At 40.7% G+C, this 19,698-nt stretch overlaps 1 protein-coding gene across 2 annotated transcripts; it reads left to right on the top strand.

The window, feature by feature from the left end:
• Window positions 1–6,085: 6,085 nt before the first annotated feature.
• rnf165a (ring finger protein 165a) lies at window positions 6,086–19,069 on the top strand. Of its 2 annotated transcripts, none has more exons than XM_042508710.1 (8): window positions 6,086–6,253; window positions 14,081–14,381; window positions 15,285–15,410; window positions 15,555–15,684; window positions 16,240–16,344; window positions 16,709–16,804; window positions 16,913–17,013; window positions 18,161–19,069. In XM_042508710.1, exons 1-8 carry the CDS (start codon window positions 6,112–6,114, stop codon window positions 18,276–18,278), a joined length of 1,119 nt encoding a protein of 372 aa, XP_042364644.1. In that variant the 5' UTR covers window positions 6,086–6,111; the 3' UTR covers window positions 18,279–19,069. The 2 variants fall into 2 exon arrangements, with proteins under 2 accessions (XP_042364644.1, XP_042364645.1); XM_042508711.1 differs by lacking the exon at window positions 6,086–6,253 and adding an exon at window positions 9,266–9,325.
• The last annotated feature ends 629 nt before the right edge of the window (window positions 19,070–19,698 follow it).

Raw genomic sequence — 19,698 nt, 5'->3', positions numbered from 1 at the left:
GAAAATGAAGCGGTTATATCAGTCTCTTCAGAGCCAGATTCCATTTAGAAAAACAGTGACTTAACATTGCTAAACGAAGGAGCTGCTGGTCTACTGCTGCCTTGATCAGTTAGTTTGTGTTGTGTGTTAAAAAAGACTTCTTTCAGATTCACCAAAGTCGCAAAATAACACAGACTAATTAACTGATCGAAGCATCGGTAGACAAGCAGCTCCCATGATCAGCGAGCTAAAATTACTTAAATTGCACTTATACTGATACAGATTTTTTTTAGGTGTCTGTGTCTGTGCCTGCTTCTCCAAACTGTGGGCGTACCGCCTGACATCGACTGTAATTACCATAATGACTCTAAATAAGTACCTCATATAACCCCACTTTAAAAGATCAAAACTATCCCTTTAAATATGAATCTACAGCCAGAAGCTGGTTAGATTTGCTTAGCACAAAGACTGGAAACAGGGGAAATAAATAGCATTTCTGTCCAAATGTTACCAAACCCTCATACCAGCATCTCTAAAGCTCACTAATTAATACTTTATGTCTTGTTTATTTAACTCAAACAAAAAAAACAAACTGTAAATGACAATTTACTCTTTTGGGGGAGTTATGTGATGGACTATCTCTTGACAGAAATAGATGAACACAGTGAGAGAAGCTGTTATCTCAGCCAGTCTCCAGTCTTTTTGCAAAGCTAAGATAACCTGCTACTTTAACGTCATATTTAATGGATAAACCTGAGTGAATCCTAGCGTCTCCTCTTGCATTAACTCTTCACCAGATAACAAATAAGCACATTTCCGGATAATTCTTTTGATACAATCCACATATTTTGTTTCTGTTACTACCATATTACAATACCGTATTCCTTCTTTTATATTAACATACAGAAAACCACTGGTTAAACTCAGACACTGAGGGAAAAAATACAATCACACTACAAAATACGGCTCATTTCCACTGCAGCACTATTATATGTGGATGTGGTGTATGGGCAATAGAAATGACTTGTGTTATGTTTAAAGCCACAGAGTCTGCTGTGTTGCTACAGAGTCTGAGAGTGTCCCAGGTGATGCCCCCCCTCCCCCACTATCAGTGAATGTATGACCCTGCAGTGCTGACTGGGTGCACTTCTGGTTTGCATGTTTATCCTGAGTGAATGCAAACACCTTTAAACCTCTGGGGACCCCTTTATAACAACTGAAGAAATGTATCTTCCATTGATTACTGCAAAGCAAAAGATGGCCTGAATGCCTTGAAACGTGCACTATTTTTCTTTTAGAATCGTATAAAGCTTATTCTTTTACCTTACAGAGCAGTGGATTTTGCTATCTTGATAATAAATATTTTAATAATAGATGTGAATTTAGCACACACACATAAAGTATACGTGGTGTTGAGTTTGTACCCACATATTGGGGGGTGTTTATAGAAGAAACTTTTACTGTATGAACTGTTTTTACCCTGATCCTCAGGGCCTGCTTGCTCTCTTTCCCTGTGGTCTTATTTTTGTCTTCATGCAGTACTGCAGCCAAGCTGGTAAATTTTTTATCAATGATCCAACTCCTCATACTGTTTTAACACGTAAGATTTATTTTATTTCATATGAGATAACAGCTACTTTTCTAAGTGATGCTTGAGAATTGTAGAATCAAAATATTTGACTTCTGCTGGTCACAGAAGGGAAGGGAAAATCCTAATTATAAGGAACTAAACCAAAGTCTAAATGGAATTTATGTTTTTGTTTTATGGATTTTAAATTTGCTTCCATTTTTTTAAAAAGTGCTCTGTAAGTCTAAATCTTTTAATTTGAAAGTCAATGCATTTGATGTGAAATGAGATGACTTGAACTCTGTTTCAAACTCAACATACAGTTTAGTACAATGTGATACTTTTGTTTTTCCTTTGGCCAGTTCTTTCCACCTTATGCAGCTACCACTGTAATTTTGATTCTTTTACCAGACCACTTCTTCTTGCAAAAACTATTTTGCTCTTGTTTCTTAGGATTATTATGAAATGTTAGTAAGACTCATGTCTTTAGTGATAGAGGTTTGGTAGAAATTTCTGGCAGCGATGCCCGACTATGGTTGCACATAGCATGTTTGGTCACATCTTTAACCTCAAGTCAGATATTATCCTCATTACAAGTAATTTAGCTTCGCTCTTCTGTTATTATTGTTTTATTTTACTGTCAGTATTTTAAATTAACAAAAAAAGGTGTTTATTTTGTTGCTTCTGCAAGTCCTTGACTTCCTTGAAATTATGTCTGTAGAACAAAAAGAAACTATTTTAAAACTAAATAAATAGAGCGTTATTTAATGACCTTTTGTACAGCCATTTATTTCCTTGTCTCTAGAGAAGGCTGACTCATTTTACAAGCAGTTTGTGTTGTTTTTGTTCATGTGTTGCGACTGTCAGGATGTCAAATGTCAAGCTTGGGAAAGGGAAATTAAAGTGGAGGATTTTTCTTGTTTCACTTTAGTCTGAAGAATTAGAGTTGCCAATTTTGGATGTCAAAAGTTGTATAATTGGGGCTTTTGTCTGCGAGCTGTAGAAATTGACATTTGCTGCGTGTTTTTCATCCTGTCACAAAAACTTTAAATTTAACTTAGCAAACACTGTCATTTAAATTCAACTTCAAATTTAAATATGATAATGGCAGCACAGAGTCGTGTCAATCACAAAAGTGTTTTGCACAACTAAATTCTTGTGTTCCTGTGTGAGAATAATTGCCACTATAGGTACAATACTTAACGACACGTCTCATTGTTGTCTTTCATCCTGTGGCCAAACAGTCTAGACAACTGCCTCGCCATGAACAATACAACTTCACCGTCACCCACTAAAGTGGCATGCCGGGTCAGAGGTCACACCGTGACACCTGCCGCTAGGGGGACATATGGAGTTCACATGAAGAGGACAATGAGGGTGTGGAGCAATGCAGTCTGCGGGGCCCTTCCCCTGCAAACCAAAAGCCCTTTGGCCGGCTCTTTTCACCCTCAGGGGCAGAACATCAGCTGTATGCTAATTTTTTACAGGGCAGTGGTGGCCTCACAGAGCAGCGAGTGTGCTGGCTCACTCTCAAAAGCCAGAAATAAATATCCTTCCTCTTGCAGATGTCTTTTCAGGCTGAGTGATGCAGCTTTAGATTCTGTGTTGTACAAGTGCTGTTCCGGGTTTATTCAAAATGACAGCTCGCTTGTTAAAGACTGCCGCAGCCGCCACCAGAGGGCCGTACACCAACAAAATAATGCATGTGACTACTTCTAATGACTAATGAGTGAAACACGGATAACATGAGTTCCTTCTTTGGTGGATCTTGATCATTTATGTTGTGATACAAAAACAAATACTGTTCTAATTAGCAAACTTAAAATCAGAAATTATCAATTAATGATGGATAGTGGATTATTTTGATAGCTGATTATTTGCTTTTTATTTTAAGCAGAAAAAGAAGAATATTGTCTGATTTAAGCTTCTCAAATGAAGATTTGTTGCTTTTCTTTGGCATGTAAAACTGTAAACTGATTATTTTTGGGTTGCAGACTTTTGGTCAAATAAAGCAAGTCACTTGAAGATGTCACCTTGGGCAGTGGGAAGTTGTAATGAGTAACATGAGGACAGAGAGGAAATTCATTTCAAATTAAACACAGTAGCTTCCGTTTTCATGATATCTATTAAAATGGTTTTGCAGTTAACACTCTGACAGTATTAAAAGTCTGTTATTTGTGAGTAAAGTGAACTGATCGCAGTAGTTTGACCTGCGCTGATAGTAAAGCATTGTGAAAGGCTCTTTGTGAGGCGCCGCAGGCTTAAAGCATTAGATGGTGGGAACTAGAAGACGAGGACATATGGGACTAAGAGTTTTGTGACCCCCTCCGCCTCCCCATGCCCATCTGTTCCCTCACCCTTCAGGCTTAGCACTGAAGGCAGAGAAGTTTTCAGGACACGGACAATTTGGAGCATATCTGCTGCACAGAAAAAAATGGTACAACATGGGGAGAGGCTGTTTTTTTTTAAAGGAATTATGATGAGAACTGAATAATACTTAATTATCTGTGGCGGATTATTCAGCAGCATTTCCCTGATGGCTGTGTTTGTGCGTTACTACAATGAGCTGGTGACAACCGATCTGCTAAATACAAAGATTAAACTATAATCTAATGTGTTGTCTTGTCCTTATAAACTCTGCTTAGTAGGCTGTTATGAAAATGTGATTAGACTGAAAATGGGTTTCAGATGTCTAGTGTGCTTAGGGGAGGGAATTAACACTGGTCCAGATTTTTCATTGCAGTTACATTGAAGTCTTTCTTTTAATGTCTCCAAAGAGGCCTTTCTTGTGTAATAGATCATATTAAATAAATTGCTTCTGATCATGTTCTGTAAAATCTAGCTAACTGTTAAGTATGGCTGGTAAATAAATGTAGTGGAGTGGCATAAAAAAACAACATAAACTGGAGCACCTCAAAGTTGAACCAAAGTACAATACTTAGTTAGTTAATACTTACTTAGTTTCATCTTACTGTTCTGCTTTTGGGGACCAGTGGGCCATTTATCCCAACTGAGACTGCTCAGATAGAAGTTACCAACACTGCTACCAGGAATGTTGCTGAGTAATATGTTTCATAACATGAGCAGTCAACTACCCCAAAAATGCTGTTTTGTTTTGACATTCAAAGAAAAATCATAGGGGAAATGTTGGATGGGAGTGTATGAGGAAAGCATTAAAGTTAAGTCTAGAGAAGACTATTTTATGAATAGTCCCAGATCTAAATATGTAGGCTATATGTATGTTTAAAAAGGTTAGGCCTGATAATAATAAAAAGACCCTGATCTAATAATCTTGTACTAACTTGTACTTCAATAAATATGCTTACTTTACATTCAAGGCTGTGTTGGCCGTGTGCACTTTTGGCGCTTTAGACCAAAAACAGTTGTGCCACCCCTCAATTTGCAATGTACCACATCAGCAATAACACACCAAAGGCCGATATGTCATTCACATAAAGCACTCAGCAGTAAGAACAAACACCATAATGGCTTAAATATAACACAAATGGTCGGTGCAACAGGTGTCAACAATATCAAAGTATGCATGACTTATCATGCAGGCATTTTGCCAATCCATAGGCTGTACAAATAACGCACTAAATGGATCTACATAACTTCAGCAGAGTAATGATGCCACACAGATTTTTTTTCCCCAAAATAATACAATTCCAGCTCTTCAAAGTAAATAATACCCATGCAAATCTCTCCACATATCACTTTCTCATGTGCATTTGTGCATCAAACATATATGATTAATGGACTGCAACTTAATGACTAAAGGTAACCTTTCAAATGAGTATACAGCATTTCGCAAGGCCGAGGCTGCAGGTGCAGCATGATTGACACATGTATCAACCTTTCATTGTGCTTACAAAAGCACAGCCTAGTATGCCAGGAGTCTGCATTTACTGCTATTGGTTACTGTGCGATTTTACTCACGAATAGTTGGCACTCATAAATTATGCCACCCTTGCCAAAGTGCTACCTTTAGGCAACTGCCTACTGTATACATACTGTGTACATATGGATGTGCCAATGGATGTGTCAATTTATGTGGTTATGTGGTGGTAACCGTGGTGACATTCCACTGCTGTTTACATAAACTGACACATTTAACTATTTTTCACTCAACATTTTAATGACAATAGTTGTAAAATTTGTACTCACTACTAATAACTAATAACTAAATATATATATGTATATATACATAAAAATTCAGAATTATTCTGGAAAGTAAAAAGGTTTTGAGAGTAAGTAGTGCCAGTGTGCATAAAAAGCATCAAAATAGAGCTTCTTCCTTGAAAAATGTCCCAGGATTATTCCCCCCCTACTGATGTCCGGGGCCGAGTCCCCCATGCCTTTAAATCTAACAAACGCCCCTGCTTACCTCATGATCCTGGTTGATTCAGTCATGTAGGGGCAGGCTGTCCAAAACACAGACGTCCCCGCCCAGGCGCTCATCCCATTGGTGGATCAGGGTGCCAAAGCCGGAGGGTCCTGATCGGAGGGTCCAGTGATTGGTTGCTCGTGTCTGTGTGTGCTCGCAGCGCAGCCTGTCCGTTTGAATGTGCTCGGGACTGGAGAGGGTATCATTTCCATGGACCATCTGTCTCACTGGCTGCCCACACAACAAAGAAGGACCCAGGATGGTGTTAGTACATGTTGGATATCTGGTTCTCCCCGTCTTCGGCTCAGTTAGAAACAGAGGTATGACTCGCCCTATTCTTACTTTAACCCTAACAAATTTCTCGGCTTTTCTCCTTCTTTTTAACGTCCTCAAATGATGTAAACAGAGCTGACACCTGCTAGCAAAAAGCCAGCAGCGACAGTCGAGCGTAGACAACATTAGCTGTCTTGCTAACAGTAGCGTCGCGTGAAATTAACCGTGAGCCACCGTTAAAGCGCAGCTAATGTGACCGAGGCCATTTAACGTTACACGAGAGCAATGGACGTTTGTTTAAGGATGTTTCGGGGCCTGTTACCGCATCAAATAACTGCAGCTGTCAAATGGCAGCCTCTCTTTTTCTTTCATCCTCAGCTGTGCTAGCGCGGTCTGCTTTATCTTCCACCGCGCGCTGTTTACGTGCGTTTTTTTTTGTGTGCAGCCACCGCTAAGCTAACGTTACTGAACAATACCACACAGCCACATTTACTAGCTCAGCTTTAGCTAATAATATCCATAGCATTGCGTGGATTTGTCATTAATTTGGCCCAAGCATGTATCTGAATGGAAACTGAAAACATGACAAGGGGATGTTTGTCCCTTTGTGTGCAACTGGCATGGAGTCTGTTGATTTCTTGCGATCATTTTAACATGAGTTAGTTTCAATTAAGGGGTTCCTTCATTAAAGACAGGTAGTATGATGGCCGTAACTCAGATTAAAGGCTATTTTAAAATGCATAAAACCTCAAAAATGCAAACCTGCAAATTAGGCTGCAGGTGCAGTGAAACTCTGAACCAGCATAAATAGGAATGATGACACTCGCTGAATTGGGCATAAGAACTATAACCATCCTCCATTGCAGCAGGCTATCTGTGTTGATTATGTAGTAATAATAGTAATAATTTGACGTGCATTGTTAAAACTACATGCAGTAGCACCAATGATTTCATTGTGCTTTTATTTGTGTTCTTTTTTCCTGTTCCATAGTATCGAGGCTGGCTCTACATTCCGCATTTCTCAGACCTTTGTCCCCCTCCATTGTGTAGCTAACGATCATCTGCTGCTGTCTGCCGTAGCCTCTGCCTGTTCTCTGCATCTAGCTGTATTGTGAACCCCTTCTTCCTCATTTCCTCTTTCCATCTGAAGACGACATTGGCATTAAAACCGAGTTCCCACTCATACCGTATCCTTCTGTGTAACAGACTAAAGAATAACACCTTCTGTAGAAAACAGTTTGTCTTTATTTAAACTGTCATGTTGCTCTTCAGTGAATAACCCATTGTAGCATTAGACTTTACTACAAACTGTCATTGTGATTCTCCCATTCAGTGTGGATAGACTACATTCTGCTGTAAATTTCTGTAAAGTGGATACATTTTGATCCTCCCCCTGATTCGATTACAGCCAGGCTTGATCGAACTCAATTTTGTCTCCATTCCCCTATTTGCAAAGGTGCATTGTACCAGCTTTTGTAAACATTAACCCCTCGAAACCTGAGGTGATTGACTTGATTTCTTTCCAAAACATGGGAAGAAGGCAATAAGCATCTTAACAAGAAATGGCCCACAGATTAGCAAGAAATTAGTGAACAGTTACAAAAGATCAACTGAAATTAAGCACACACAAAAAAGAGACTAAAAAGTCCTTTAAAAAAATATGTGTTAAATAAAATAAAGTGATTTTTTTTTTTCCTGTAACATAATTTTTAAATATATAAATAAATTTAGTTTTCCAGAATTTTTTTCAGGATAATGTCTAATAATCTCCCCACAGCTAATTTTCAAGTCATTTTCTTTACACCTATTATTATTATTATTTAATTATTTATTTTACATTTTATTTAATTTGTTTTTTTTTTGCAATTTTTCCAAACATTTCTTGCCAAGTTGCTCATTGCCATTGCCCCATATTTTCAAAAGAAATCAGACCGATTTTCTCAGGTTCCATAGGTGTAAATGCTCATCAAAGGCATCTGAACACAGCACAACAATGCTGATGATCAGGTTTGGAGGGTTAAAGCACTTGTATGATCACCTTTTTTTTCCCCTAGATAATCATGACCAATAATCATTTTATCCTAACGTGCACCAATTCGCCAGTACCTGTCACACTAATCTGTGTGATGCTATTTTCATTTTGATGGTCCACTGCACCTGTTCTAGTGGCGTCCAAACGGCTGGTCATAATCCTATCCATGTGTGAAAGCCTTTGTTCCTGCTAGCTGAATTGATTTAGTCGGTCACAATAAATTGGCTAACTCATCTTGCCATTTGAAAATCCCCCACTATCATGCACAGCCCCCCTATCGAGTCTTTTCTCCAGAATGCTATCCATTTTACAGGGATGTGTATATCCTGCACTGCTGTAGATCTCCTTTTAGAATGAAAATGTCTTTTATTCTTTGGTTGTGGTTTTCTACCTTATGTTCTTGTATTAGATCCTAATGCATGGTCATTTTATACTTTTGTTTTTCCACATTGAACAGCAGACTCCAATGTAAACTTTGTGTAGAGATGTCCCTGCTATACTGAAATGTGCTGTAAGCATACACATCTACTCATTGGATGCTGCTTCTGTTCTGTTAACCCTACAGAGAGCATGGTCGGGCCTTGCCTTCGGTCTTTATTTGCATGGTATTATTATGGTTATGTAGGATATATTACTCTTATTATTACTATTATCACACAGTGCCACACATAACTAATATTTTTCCAATAAAGACTGTAGATTTCTTTCTAACCTTCAGTGTGCTTTTTGCTGATTTCCATGTGGTCCTCCCCTCCTCCCTCCACACTGTGCTGTCACCGAGACGGTCCCCTCACTCTTTATGTGCTCTCATTTCTCAGCTGTCTTTGACAGAGTTTCCTCAAGTTGCTGCTCTGCTTCCTTCGGAGTAGGGGCAACCAAATTTTCTGTCCATAAAAAAAAAAAAGAAAAAAAAAAAACAAGCATGTTTTTACTGGAACACACCGGCATTGATAATCAATGTTACACGCTGTCATTCACTCCTAACCCAACAAAACACAGCCTCCCTCACTTTCACTCATTGGTGTTCATTGGCGATGAGTTTACATTGTAAAAACTTTGGGTCATATGGATCAAATCCTCTGTCTAGGTATATATCATTTTGTATTTTGGTGACAGTTTCTGTAAAAATCAACTACCATGTATGTTTCTGACTAATCCAACAAAATTCACATAAAAATACAATATTGCCATAAAGCACTTGATTTGCAGCATTGTCTGAAATGGCCTAATCCAAAGATATTAAACTGTTGTAGATTAGATTATAAACAGCAATACAAACAAATCGTCTCATAGTATATAATATGATGGTGCCCAACTCTACCTCGAGGTATGGACTAATATTACTATTGAGCACAAAAAGACCTTTGGTGTCTTCTGTCGTACATTAAACACTGGGTCACATTATTCTGTAGGTTGGAGACTTCTGTATGTTATCAAAGGAACGGTTCAACATTTTGGGAAATCCTCCTATTGGCCTTCTGGCAGAGTGTTAGAGTAGCTTCATAATCTCTCTCATGTCTTTGGTTAGCTTATTTTAGCTCAAATACTGGAAACAGGGAGAAACAGCTGGCTCTGAGGCTCGATAACAAAATCCACCTTGCAGCTGCTCCAAAACTCACAAGTTTACTAATTTAAACATATCTTATTTGGTAGTATGAGGGGGCGACCAAGAAGTTTTTTGCCACACTTTAGGGTATGGATGTGCAAAGAGAACTGGATACAGGTTGGGAGGCAGGTCTCTGGTCATTCCTATGAAAGTTGGTCAGTGGTGCATGAAGCCAAAAAATGTTAAAGTGCCGTTTATCAAATTACCTGAATGATCAGCACTGCCTTCGGCCTATAGAGCAACTGCAGTAGACGCTTTCGCCAGCTGAGTTGACTGCTTCTGATTTAATGCCCCGCTAATTTGAATTGTGATAAAATCATTTAATTGTGTAGATAGACTTTCCAAATGTTACGGGACCAAATGGATCAAATTGTGATTGTGAAACGAGTCATTTTGCGTAGGTTGTGACGCTCAAAAGAAAGTATCCATTGATTTTCAGATGAGTCTTTTGCAGTGTAAGTCTATGGGAAAAAGTGTTTTGGGGCCCAATGGCATCATGTGACAGACTCAAAAGTTATAATTTCACTTTTAAACCACTACAAAAATGAAATTCAGAGCCCGGCGAGCTTCCTGGGGACTTGCTTTTGGGGAGTCATGTCTCCCATCTTTATTAGACAGCATATGGTTGTACTACAAAGTACAGATAAATCGACATATAAAAGTGGTATTGATCTCCTCATTTAATTCTCCACCAGAATGTTAATTAATCAAGAGTCTCCAAATGTGAAACATAATGAGAAATCAATTTGGTTCAAACACAAAATGGCAACTACTACTTCTATTTAAATGCTATATCTTTGTATAAAATATTGGCCTATTTCATCTGGTCCTTCTCTTGTTAATAGTAGAACAGACCTTGACACAGTTACACAAATAAAATCGCAGTAAGAAGAATGTCGCCACAGTTTTATAAAATAAATTCCTACAGTTATCCAGCCTTGCCTGCGTAGCGTGTGATAACAGCACAGGTGCAGACAAGGCTTCTGATTATTTATTGCAGGAAGTCAGACATATTGTTAAATTAAAGGCTTTTTGTAAACACATAGTAACAAGATGTGTTTAAGTGCACAAGTTCTTAACAGACCTAGAAAATTATTTGGTTTTAAAATCCTATGTTTTCCTTTAAATGTTAGGTGTTTTTATGTGCTCTGGATTTAAGAATTGCCCTCATTTTTAACAATGAATTTAAAAGCCCTTTCTTTTAGAGTTTCTGTGGAAACTCTAAAAGTGGGTTAATTGGTCACAACATGCAGCGCAGCACATTTTAAAATATGAACTCAGTCATTTAAAGAGTTTTAAAGTCTGGAACTTCTGTCTGTCACGTTCCAGCCACTTGAGTCTTACATCTGTTCACAGTCTCTGAAATAGTCTGAGTTATTTATGTGCTGACACAAGGTGTGTCTGAGACCTTTAGTATCAAGGTTAGTGGGTGGCGTGCAGGCATGTGCCATGTAGAGCCGTTTGTATGCAGACTTCCAGTCCAGCTGTCAGCATACGAGCTGATTTCACTCATTAGTCCCTTGCTCTGATTGTGAGTGTGCCAATCAGTGAAATCAGCTGGTGTGGTGATGATGGGTTTCATTGAAAAACTGCACACACAAGGCTCACAGGGTCACATGACGGAAGACCACCGCACCAGGCAGAAGACAGGATTATGTTAGAAAGGGGAGGTGCGATTGTAAAGCTGCAGTGATGGAAGCAGGAGGGGTGAGGGAGGGAGAGGGACAGGTTCGATGTCAGACTGCTGCAGTCGCAGCTGGGCAGGGCTTACAGGCTGTCACTCACGCAGGGACACCATGCCGCAGCCACACTGTGGGGGAGGGGCTGCCTGTGCAGCAGCTCAGGGGTGAAAAGAGGTGGATGGGAGTGTATGAGTGTGTGTTGTGTGCGCTTGTGTGTGGATGGGTGGGGGTCTGTTCTGCACCAATCAGGAATTTTCTGCGAGTCAAAGCTGAAGCTGAGATGTAACAATAACAACATCAGGGCTCTGACTGCTGGCAGCACTGCAATATGTCAAATATTAATGTCAGCGATTCATGCTGTGAAAGACAAATCATTTTTACATTTACTCTCAGCTTCACATTGAGTCCAGTCATACCAGGTCACGGGCTTCATACAAAAGTGATGTGCAGCCTTTAACCAATCCAAACCAGCAGTCTGTCATTTCTGCTCTACTTCCTCAGCCAAATGTTGTTTTCAGATTGCTCATGGCTCCCAAGGTTCACTGGCTTCTCATGTCCCAAGGCTATATGCAACAAAGCAAAACAACAGCCATGTAAATATGTCATATTAGGAATAAATGAATAGTTTGACATTTGAGGAAATTTGCCTTCTGGTGGAGAGTTAGAGAAGCAGATTGATACCACCCTCATTTTTTTTTTAAATACATACAAAAAGCCCAGAACCCAGACTCTTTCTTAGTTTGGACCAGTAACTTCCCAGAGTCTGATAACTGCTCAAAGCCAAATGTACCTCAGTGATGACGTTTTTCTGTAGGCCAACTCGGAAACTGTCATCGCCCTGGTTCTCTCGTCAAAAAGCTGATGGGATTTTTCCACTGGATTTTGTATCACTGCAGAGAAAAGAGGCTCTGTTGTAAAGAAATCTTTATGATACTTACATGTTTGGTTTTGGAAGATAATGTTCACAAATGAACCCCACTTTCAGGATTTTTGAAGCATACATGTAATCACCAGAAGTAAAAAGTTAGTGCTAGGCTAAAATTAACGACATCACAGTCACTACATGGCATGGTTTGGCGTGATGACATTCTGTAATCTCATTTAGCCACTTGTTAGCAAACGTCTTTTTAAAGACACATGAAAGCTTTAACGTTTGCGAGTTGGGTATTTACTGACGTTTTAGAACAAAATGTTAAAGTCGCTTAAGCATGTGTTATCCACAGACATTATTTCAGGCTTCTAACAAAACACCCATTGACTTTGAGACGAGGGAACTGGAGGTGCTGAAATGCTAACGGATTTCCCACTTTTAAGACTTGTTACTGGGGCACTCTTGTGACCTTTTCCATTAAATACAAAAGCCAGATGTTAGAACATGTTCAGCGGGAGAAAGAGTATTAGCATGTTCCCAAAACGCTGGACTATCCCTTTAAATGAATCAACTAAATCAATCAATGCACATGCATTGAAGGCATATTATGGGATTTTGTGTTAACATTAAAATGTTACAGACTTGAAAATTTGTAAATTAGATCTTAGCTTAGTGAACCATCTACTGTTAATTAGATTAGTCAGCAGCATTTGCTAAATATATCACAAAGGATTAACTAACAGCCAAATCTTTCGTCTCCATATTAGACATATATGTCAGTCCGTGTTACTGTTTATCACGTTTTATTCTGCTTGACTCAGCTTGAAACAGCTGACAGAACAGTAGATGAGACAATTACTTCTTCCAACCATGCAAAACACTCTGGTACTTCATTACACACAGTGCCTCCAGACCCCGCTGTCCGCTTCCTGTTGCAGAGGGCTAGATAGCTGTAATGGGCAGTTGAAGTAGTAATTGTTTGTTCCCACCTCACCCTCCTTCCAGCCCTCCTCTCTCTGAGCCTGGAGTAATTTGTATCGATTGTTTTGTGCAACTTGATACCGAGGTGATTCAGTGGGACTACCATACAATCTCATGCCTCCTCCTCTGCTGATAGGAAGAGTGGGGGGAAGGTAGAAATGGAGGCGGATAATCTTTTCAGCCCACCTCGGTTGCTGTGCTGGGTTTTAATGAGAAATCTACAGTTCAGTATTTGTTCCGTCGCATGTCAGACATAATACAGAGCCTCAGTCTATTAAATTGACTAGCAGTGGACCGCAGACAACCCCTCCGTGCTGTAGATCTTCTTGGAAATACACCCGGCTGTTAGTGAAGATCCATCCTTCCTGCTGGCTGCACTATGGCAAGTGGAGAGGCGGGCCATCGCGTGCAATCTGTGTGTGGGTTTAGATGGTGCTCCACAGGGGTCTCAATGTCTGTGTCCTCCATCTGCTGTTTTGTCTGTCTTGTGTCGTCTCTTCCTGTGTCATGGCTCTCTTATTTTTAAGTTGTCTTTGTTTGAATGGTTGTTAAATGTTTTTGTGTGCCTGAGAAAGCCAGAAAGTGCTTGTTTCTGCAATTATGTGTGTCAGTATGTACTCATTACTGGTTTGTCTGGTCTCTCTGTGGTGTCTGTTTGGATGATGAGGCTTAATTCTGATCACTTGTGTTTATTCCCCATAGGTGCACACTTCACCAGGCATCAACACAGCCATGCTACCTCCTGCCGACACTTTCACCTGGGTGCTCCCCAGGCGCCCATCTCAGCAGAGTTCCCTCTAGGACACGCCAGCCAGCCGCCTCAGACCGGCCTGGCAACCCACCTGCCCCCGGCACATCACCCGCCCCTCACTGCCCTGCCTGCACCCCCTCAGTTCCAGGATGTGCCGGGGCCTCCATTCCTACCTCAGGCCTTACACCAGCAATACCTCATCCAGCAGCAGCTTCTTGAAGCGCAGCACCGCAGGATTCTCCCACACTCCAGGTAGAGTCCCCACCTGCATACAAATACGGAAACGCAAACAGATGTCAGATGTTTTTATGCTCCACACCGGTGATAGGCGTGGCTGAAGGCATTATCTTTCTGGGTTGTCCATCTGTACATCTGTCCAAACCTCTGCTCCATGCTAGTGAATGTGATATTTTAAGAATGTCTTGAGGGGATTTCCTCAGCTGGGGCACAAACGTCCACTTGGAGTCAACAATAGACTGTCTTTTGGATGGTTGAAGGTCAAGGTCACTATGACCTTGTGGCCCTCCTGTTCTCTAAACGCAATATCTCAAGAACACCTTGCATGAATTTCCTCAAATTTGGCACAAGTGCACATTTGGACACAAGGATAAACTGGTCAGATTTTGGTTGTCAAAAGTCATTGTGGAAAACATGTTATTGGCTATAACTAAATAACTAAAACTGAAGAATTTGTGCATTACCTATGACAAAATTTCAAACAAATGTCTCATAGGATAAAATCATGAAATGATGACATTGTATATTCAAAAAGGCCAAAGGTCAACTTCTCTGTGATTTCACAATCTTCTGCAAAAACACTTTTCTGGCCATTACTCAACTTTACAACTCAGGAGCAGAGGGACAGACATTTATTCAGATACTGAATTTGTGACACTAATCTTAGGTGTCCACCTTGAAACTGTGCTGATTGTTTAGATCTTCTGTCCTGCTGGGTTAAAGATGTTTGTGAAGCATCCATATTTTTGAATATGAACCATCTTTGCAACGAGATCCAGATTTAAAGCATTGTCTACTGACATAGCTACAAGTGTGGACAGACATGGATGTACATTTTAACTGCAACTTGACTGGTTCACAGAGGCATACAGCTGTGAGGTGGTAATTGTAGTTCATCTTATCTTGATCCTCTTGCAGGAGAACCCAGGAGCGTATACCCCTGAACCCTCACCGACTGCGCTCAGGCTATGAGTACTCCCCTCCCCTCCATGTTCCTCAGCCAATGACACAGCAGCAGCGGTACCTGGCCGAAGGCACCGACTGGTGAGTCTCTGTCTGAGATTAACGAGAATCCTGTAGAGTCGAGAAATGATCCCGTGCTTTCATCTCTGCGGCCATCTGTCTGTCTGTCACATTGCCTAGCATGGGTGATGATGCTGATTTAGTCGCCTGTCTGTCTGCCTGCAGGGATCTCAGTGTTGATGCTGGCCTCCCTCACCACCAGTACCAGCTCCAGCAGCTTCCGCAGCCCTATCAGCATTACCTGGCTTCCCCTCGAATGCACCACTTCCCTAGGAACACATCCTCTGCACAAGTGGTAAGTTGGTCTCTCTGCTATTTTTTCTGTGAATTTTATCACATAATTATTTTCATGCCTCTGCGCTAGTGACAGCTGTAGCCAGAGGCATTATGGTTCGTGTTGTCCATCTGTCGGTATGCTTGTACAACCACATGTTTGTCCCAGCCTTGTGAACACACTACATCTCAAAAACGTCTTGAGGGGCACAAACATTCACTTGGACTCACAGATGAACTGATTTGATTTTGGTGGTCAAAATTCAAGGTCACTGTGACCTTGTGAAAACAATATCTCAAGAAGGGCTTGAGGGCATCTCAACAAATTTGGCGCAAACGTCCACTTGGACTCAAGAATGATTAGAATTTGGTTATCAAAGGTACTGTGACCTCAAAAAAATGTTGTGGCCTTTAGTCAAGTATTGAATCACTAATTATTACATTTTACACAAATGTCTAATAGAATAAAAAATTAAGACATGATGACATTTTATATCCAAAAGGTCTACTTAACTGTGTCATCATAATGCTACGCTATTAAATTGCTGTAATATGATAGAGAATTCTCCTTTGTTAGGTTGTGCATGAAATCAGAAACTACCCGTACCCTCAGCTGCACCTGTTGGCACTGCAAAGTCTGAATCCTTCGAGGCACGCCACCGCTGTGCGGGAAAGTTATGAGGTAAATCTTTCTCTAATATATTTTACAGAGTTTCCATCCATCTGTCTATTGATGGCAACACTCAAAACAATCTCACCTCAAGTTCCATTTAGTAGCTTTTTTGGTGCTGTTGACTTTATCACATGATCTTCTTCAGCAGATAGAGTTTGCTCAGTTGTCTTGAAACTGCAGAAATTGCAAAAACAATTGCACGTTAAGGACTTCTTGTCCATGCTGGCTGAAATTTGAGCTTCAAAGTTCATTCTTAATCCTGAAAATCCCAGTTTTACGAAACACTCTCATCTTGAGGTCCATTTGTTAGCTGTTCTATTTTTTACAATTTTTAGTAGTATCTGTTCTCAACTGAATGTGGACTTTACCTCAGGAGCTGTTGCAGCTGGAGGACCGGCTGGGAAGTGTCAGCAGGGGAGCTGTTCAGACAACCATAGAGAGATTCACCTTTCCACACAAATACAAGAAGGTAGGACAGATAACTGGATGTTAATAACAAACAGATAATAGATTCACATTTTTGCATATTCACCTTTGAGATCCTACCTTTTGTCTCTGTAATCTGACCTACAAACAGAGAAAGCCCCTGCAGCTGAAGATTGGCGAGGAGGAGGAAACGGATGTGGATGAGAAATGTACCATCTGTTTGTCAATGCTGGAGGACGGAGAGGACGTCAGGTTAGAAATGATTCATAGCTCCCAGGATTACTTACACAAAACATCTCTTTTGTAGAGTTAATCATTTCTACTTGATCGCAACTTGAACATTAACTCATAGCCAAATCCTTCCTCTTGCTCACATCAGACATACAGTCACTTCATATTATAAACAGGGTTCCCACACTTTTTTACAAATGAATTTTTAAAACTTCTCCAGAACTTTTACACAATATTTTACCCTATTTCTAGGACTTAATTTAAGTAGTTTAAAATGGGTAGGCCTATGAACAGGCACTTCCCTGGCATTTGGGAATAAACAACCAGCTAGCGCTTGCTATCTTTACTCACATGTCAGTAAACTAGATGCATATGACCACACCAGCACACATGGGTACTTCTCAAAACATCAAGGCCACGCCTCTTTTTGGGGGATAGAAAAACACAGATCCAATCAACATTCATGCATCACAGCACTAGATTCTTAACACAATATATTTTGGAAATTGTTAAATATTAAATAATGTAATGAAATGAGTGATGTTTTGGGTATTTTATTAATATAATGAGTGAGTTATTATGAGTTTTTCTATTTTCATAACTTTGACAGTGGGAACCCTGAATTTAAGTCCAGATTTTAACAGATGTCACAACAATAGATAAAACAGTTTGAGGGTGGATTTTGTTCGTCTAACAGAACCAGGCCAACGGTTTCCATCTGTTTTTAGTTTTATGCTAAGCTAAGGTAACCAGGTGTTGACTCTTTTTGAAAGATATGAGTGGTATCAATTTTTTTTTGTTTAACAAATCAAAAAAGTGTCTTTTTTTGTTGTTGTTTTAAAAAATGTTAAACTATTCCTCTAAGCAATAACATGGGTATGTTCACCTAAACTTGCATTTCAAACCAAGCGGGGGTGTGAAATTGAGGGCATGAGAGCCATGCCCTTGGATGAGGGAAGAGGGTCAGTTTACAGCGTGTGGCGTCTCAGCTGTCTGAGAGGCGTGCAGGATTGATGACTCAACAGAAGCCGCCTCTACGTGCCTGAATGAGCAAAATTAACTCCCTGCTGGTTTCAGGAGTTCTTTGCAAGCACATAACGGTACTGCGCTGGGAAGAGTCGATGTGAATCGACACTGACCCGTGTCTCTCTGACTCTCTGTCCTCCAGGAGATTGCCCTGCATGCACCTCTTCCACCAGGGCTGCGTGGACCAATGGCTGGCCACCAGCAGGAAGTGTCCGATCTGTCGAGTTGACATCGAAACACAGCTGAACCCTGACAGCTGATGAGATTTCAACACCTCCCCTCCCGCTCCTTGTCAATCACCCTTGTGTGGTTCCTGCTTTCTTCCACCCCGGCCTGCCGGCCCTCCTCCTCCTCCTCCCCTTGTTGGGTGCTTTGCCAAATGTCTCCAGACTTCATGTGACATCACCACCCTTCTGACTCACGCTTTACTGAGCCAAGCCTGGATAACTAACTACACGAGAGGCCGCAGAGGACTCTCTTTATATAGAAGCACATCCCTCTGGAGGCAAAAGACACGCAGACACACACACATACTCATGTACACAGGGTTTACTTGTAGCTTGCTGGTCGTAAGTGGGGTGTTGTTGCTGTTGTGGTGTTGTACTGTAGGTAGCCGCGGGCTGTGTAGCATGTCCTCAAAGCCATGACTTAACGTCCTGAGAGTGGAACACATAACCCCACACTGAGCTGGCTACTTTCTCTCTTTTTCTCTCTCTTTCTCTTTCTATATATATAAATATATATATTTCTCTCTTTTCAAACACACTTCAATCAAAGTGAATATTCTGCCACACAAGAAAGCTTAACAAATGCTCTGATGCCATGTTTACCTAAAGATCATTTGTGGTCGTAGTAGAGTAGCAGTAACCAACAAGTGATATCTGGTGTTGCCCTCTTATTGGGGGGCAGGCACCAGCTAGCTGAGTGTTTTAATTCTATCATGCAGCTTTGACATTTTGCAATACAGTTGTACATTTACCTTGGGTTGGTGTCATGTGAGATGGTGTCGTGTGAGTAGGTCTCTTTCACTGCCGTGGGAGCCCAGTGATTGAGTCGTCGTGTGTTTTCAAATTTTAAAAAAATAGGTAGAAAGTGTTTTTTACCAAAATGCATTTTGTCACGGTGTAGCTTGAACCTGACGCGCAGGTTCACGTGTGTGTGTGTGTGTGTGTGCGCGTGTGTGCTCTGCCCTGCTGTGTGTGACTTAAAGAATGTGTCTAACAAAATGCGTGGATGTTCAAAGAGTGCAAATGTGAGTGTGTTTCAAGGGTTTGAGGCAACAGCTAGGCGTTAACTCGCTGTAGGTTAACAGCATGGCCACTGGAGCGCTTATACAACACAAAGCCAAAAAAAAAAAAAAAAAAAAAAAGGGATGAAAAAAGGAAACTATCATGCACTGCAGAGTGAGGTGGGAGGAAGCTGCCCTCGTACCTGTATCTTTATCTGGCGCAGGGCCAGTGGCAGAACAGTGTGTGCTAAAATGCATGTTTCATCGTCGACTCGGGCTGTTAGCTCTGGTAGCGTTTCTTCAATATTAAAAGGTACAGAGATGGCTTTGCATGACTTAGTTAATCTGAGCTGTGACTATCTTCTCAACACTAACAAACAAAAAAAAATGGTGTCAGTGGCTGCTCCCCTGACTTGTAGCGTGTGTTCATCCTGTCCCCTTTGGTGGCAACG

The sequence above is a fragment of the Plectropomus leopardus genome, chromosome 20 (assembly GCF_008729295.1).
Source record: "Plectropomus leopardus isolate mb chromosome 20, YSFRI_Pleo_2.0, whole genome shotgun sequence".
Classification (NCBI taxonomy): domain Eukaryota; kingdom Metazoa; phylum Chordata; class Actinopteri; order Perciformes; family Serranidae; genus Plectropomus; species Plectropomus leopardus.
Note: the sequence above shows the minus strand (reverse complement) of the source record. Positions and strands in the feature narration are given on the sequence as shown.

Excerpts from the sequence above, each read along its gene's own strand:
- rnf165a (XM_042508710.1), top strand. The coding sequence starts at position 6,112 with ATGTGCTCGGGACTGGAGAGGGTATCATTTCCATGGACCATCTGTCTC. Across the intron at positions 15,685-16,239 it reads ACACATCCTCTGCACAAGTG|GTTGTGCATGAAATCAGAAA; the intron begins GTAAGTTGGTCT and ends CTCCTTTGTTAG. Across the intron at positions 16,345-16,708 it reads CTGTGCGGGAAAGTTATGAG|GAGCTGTTGCAGCTGGAGGA; the intron begins GTAAATCTTTCT and ends ACTTTACCTCAG.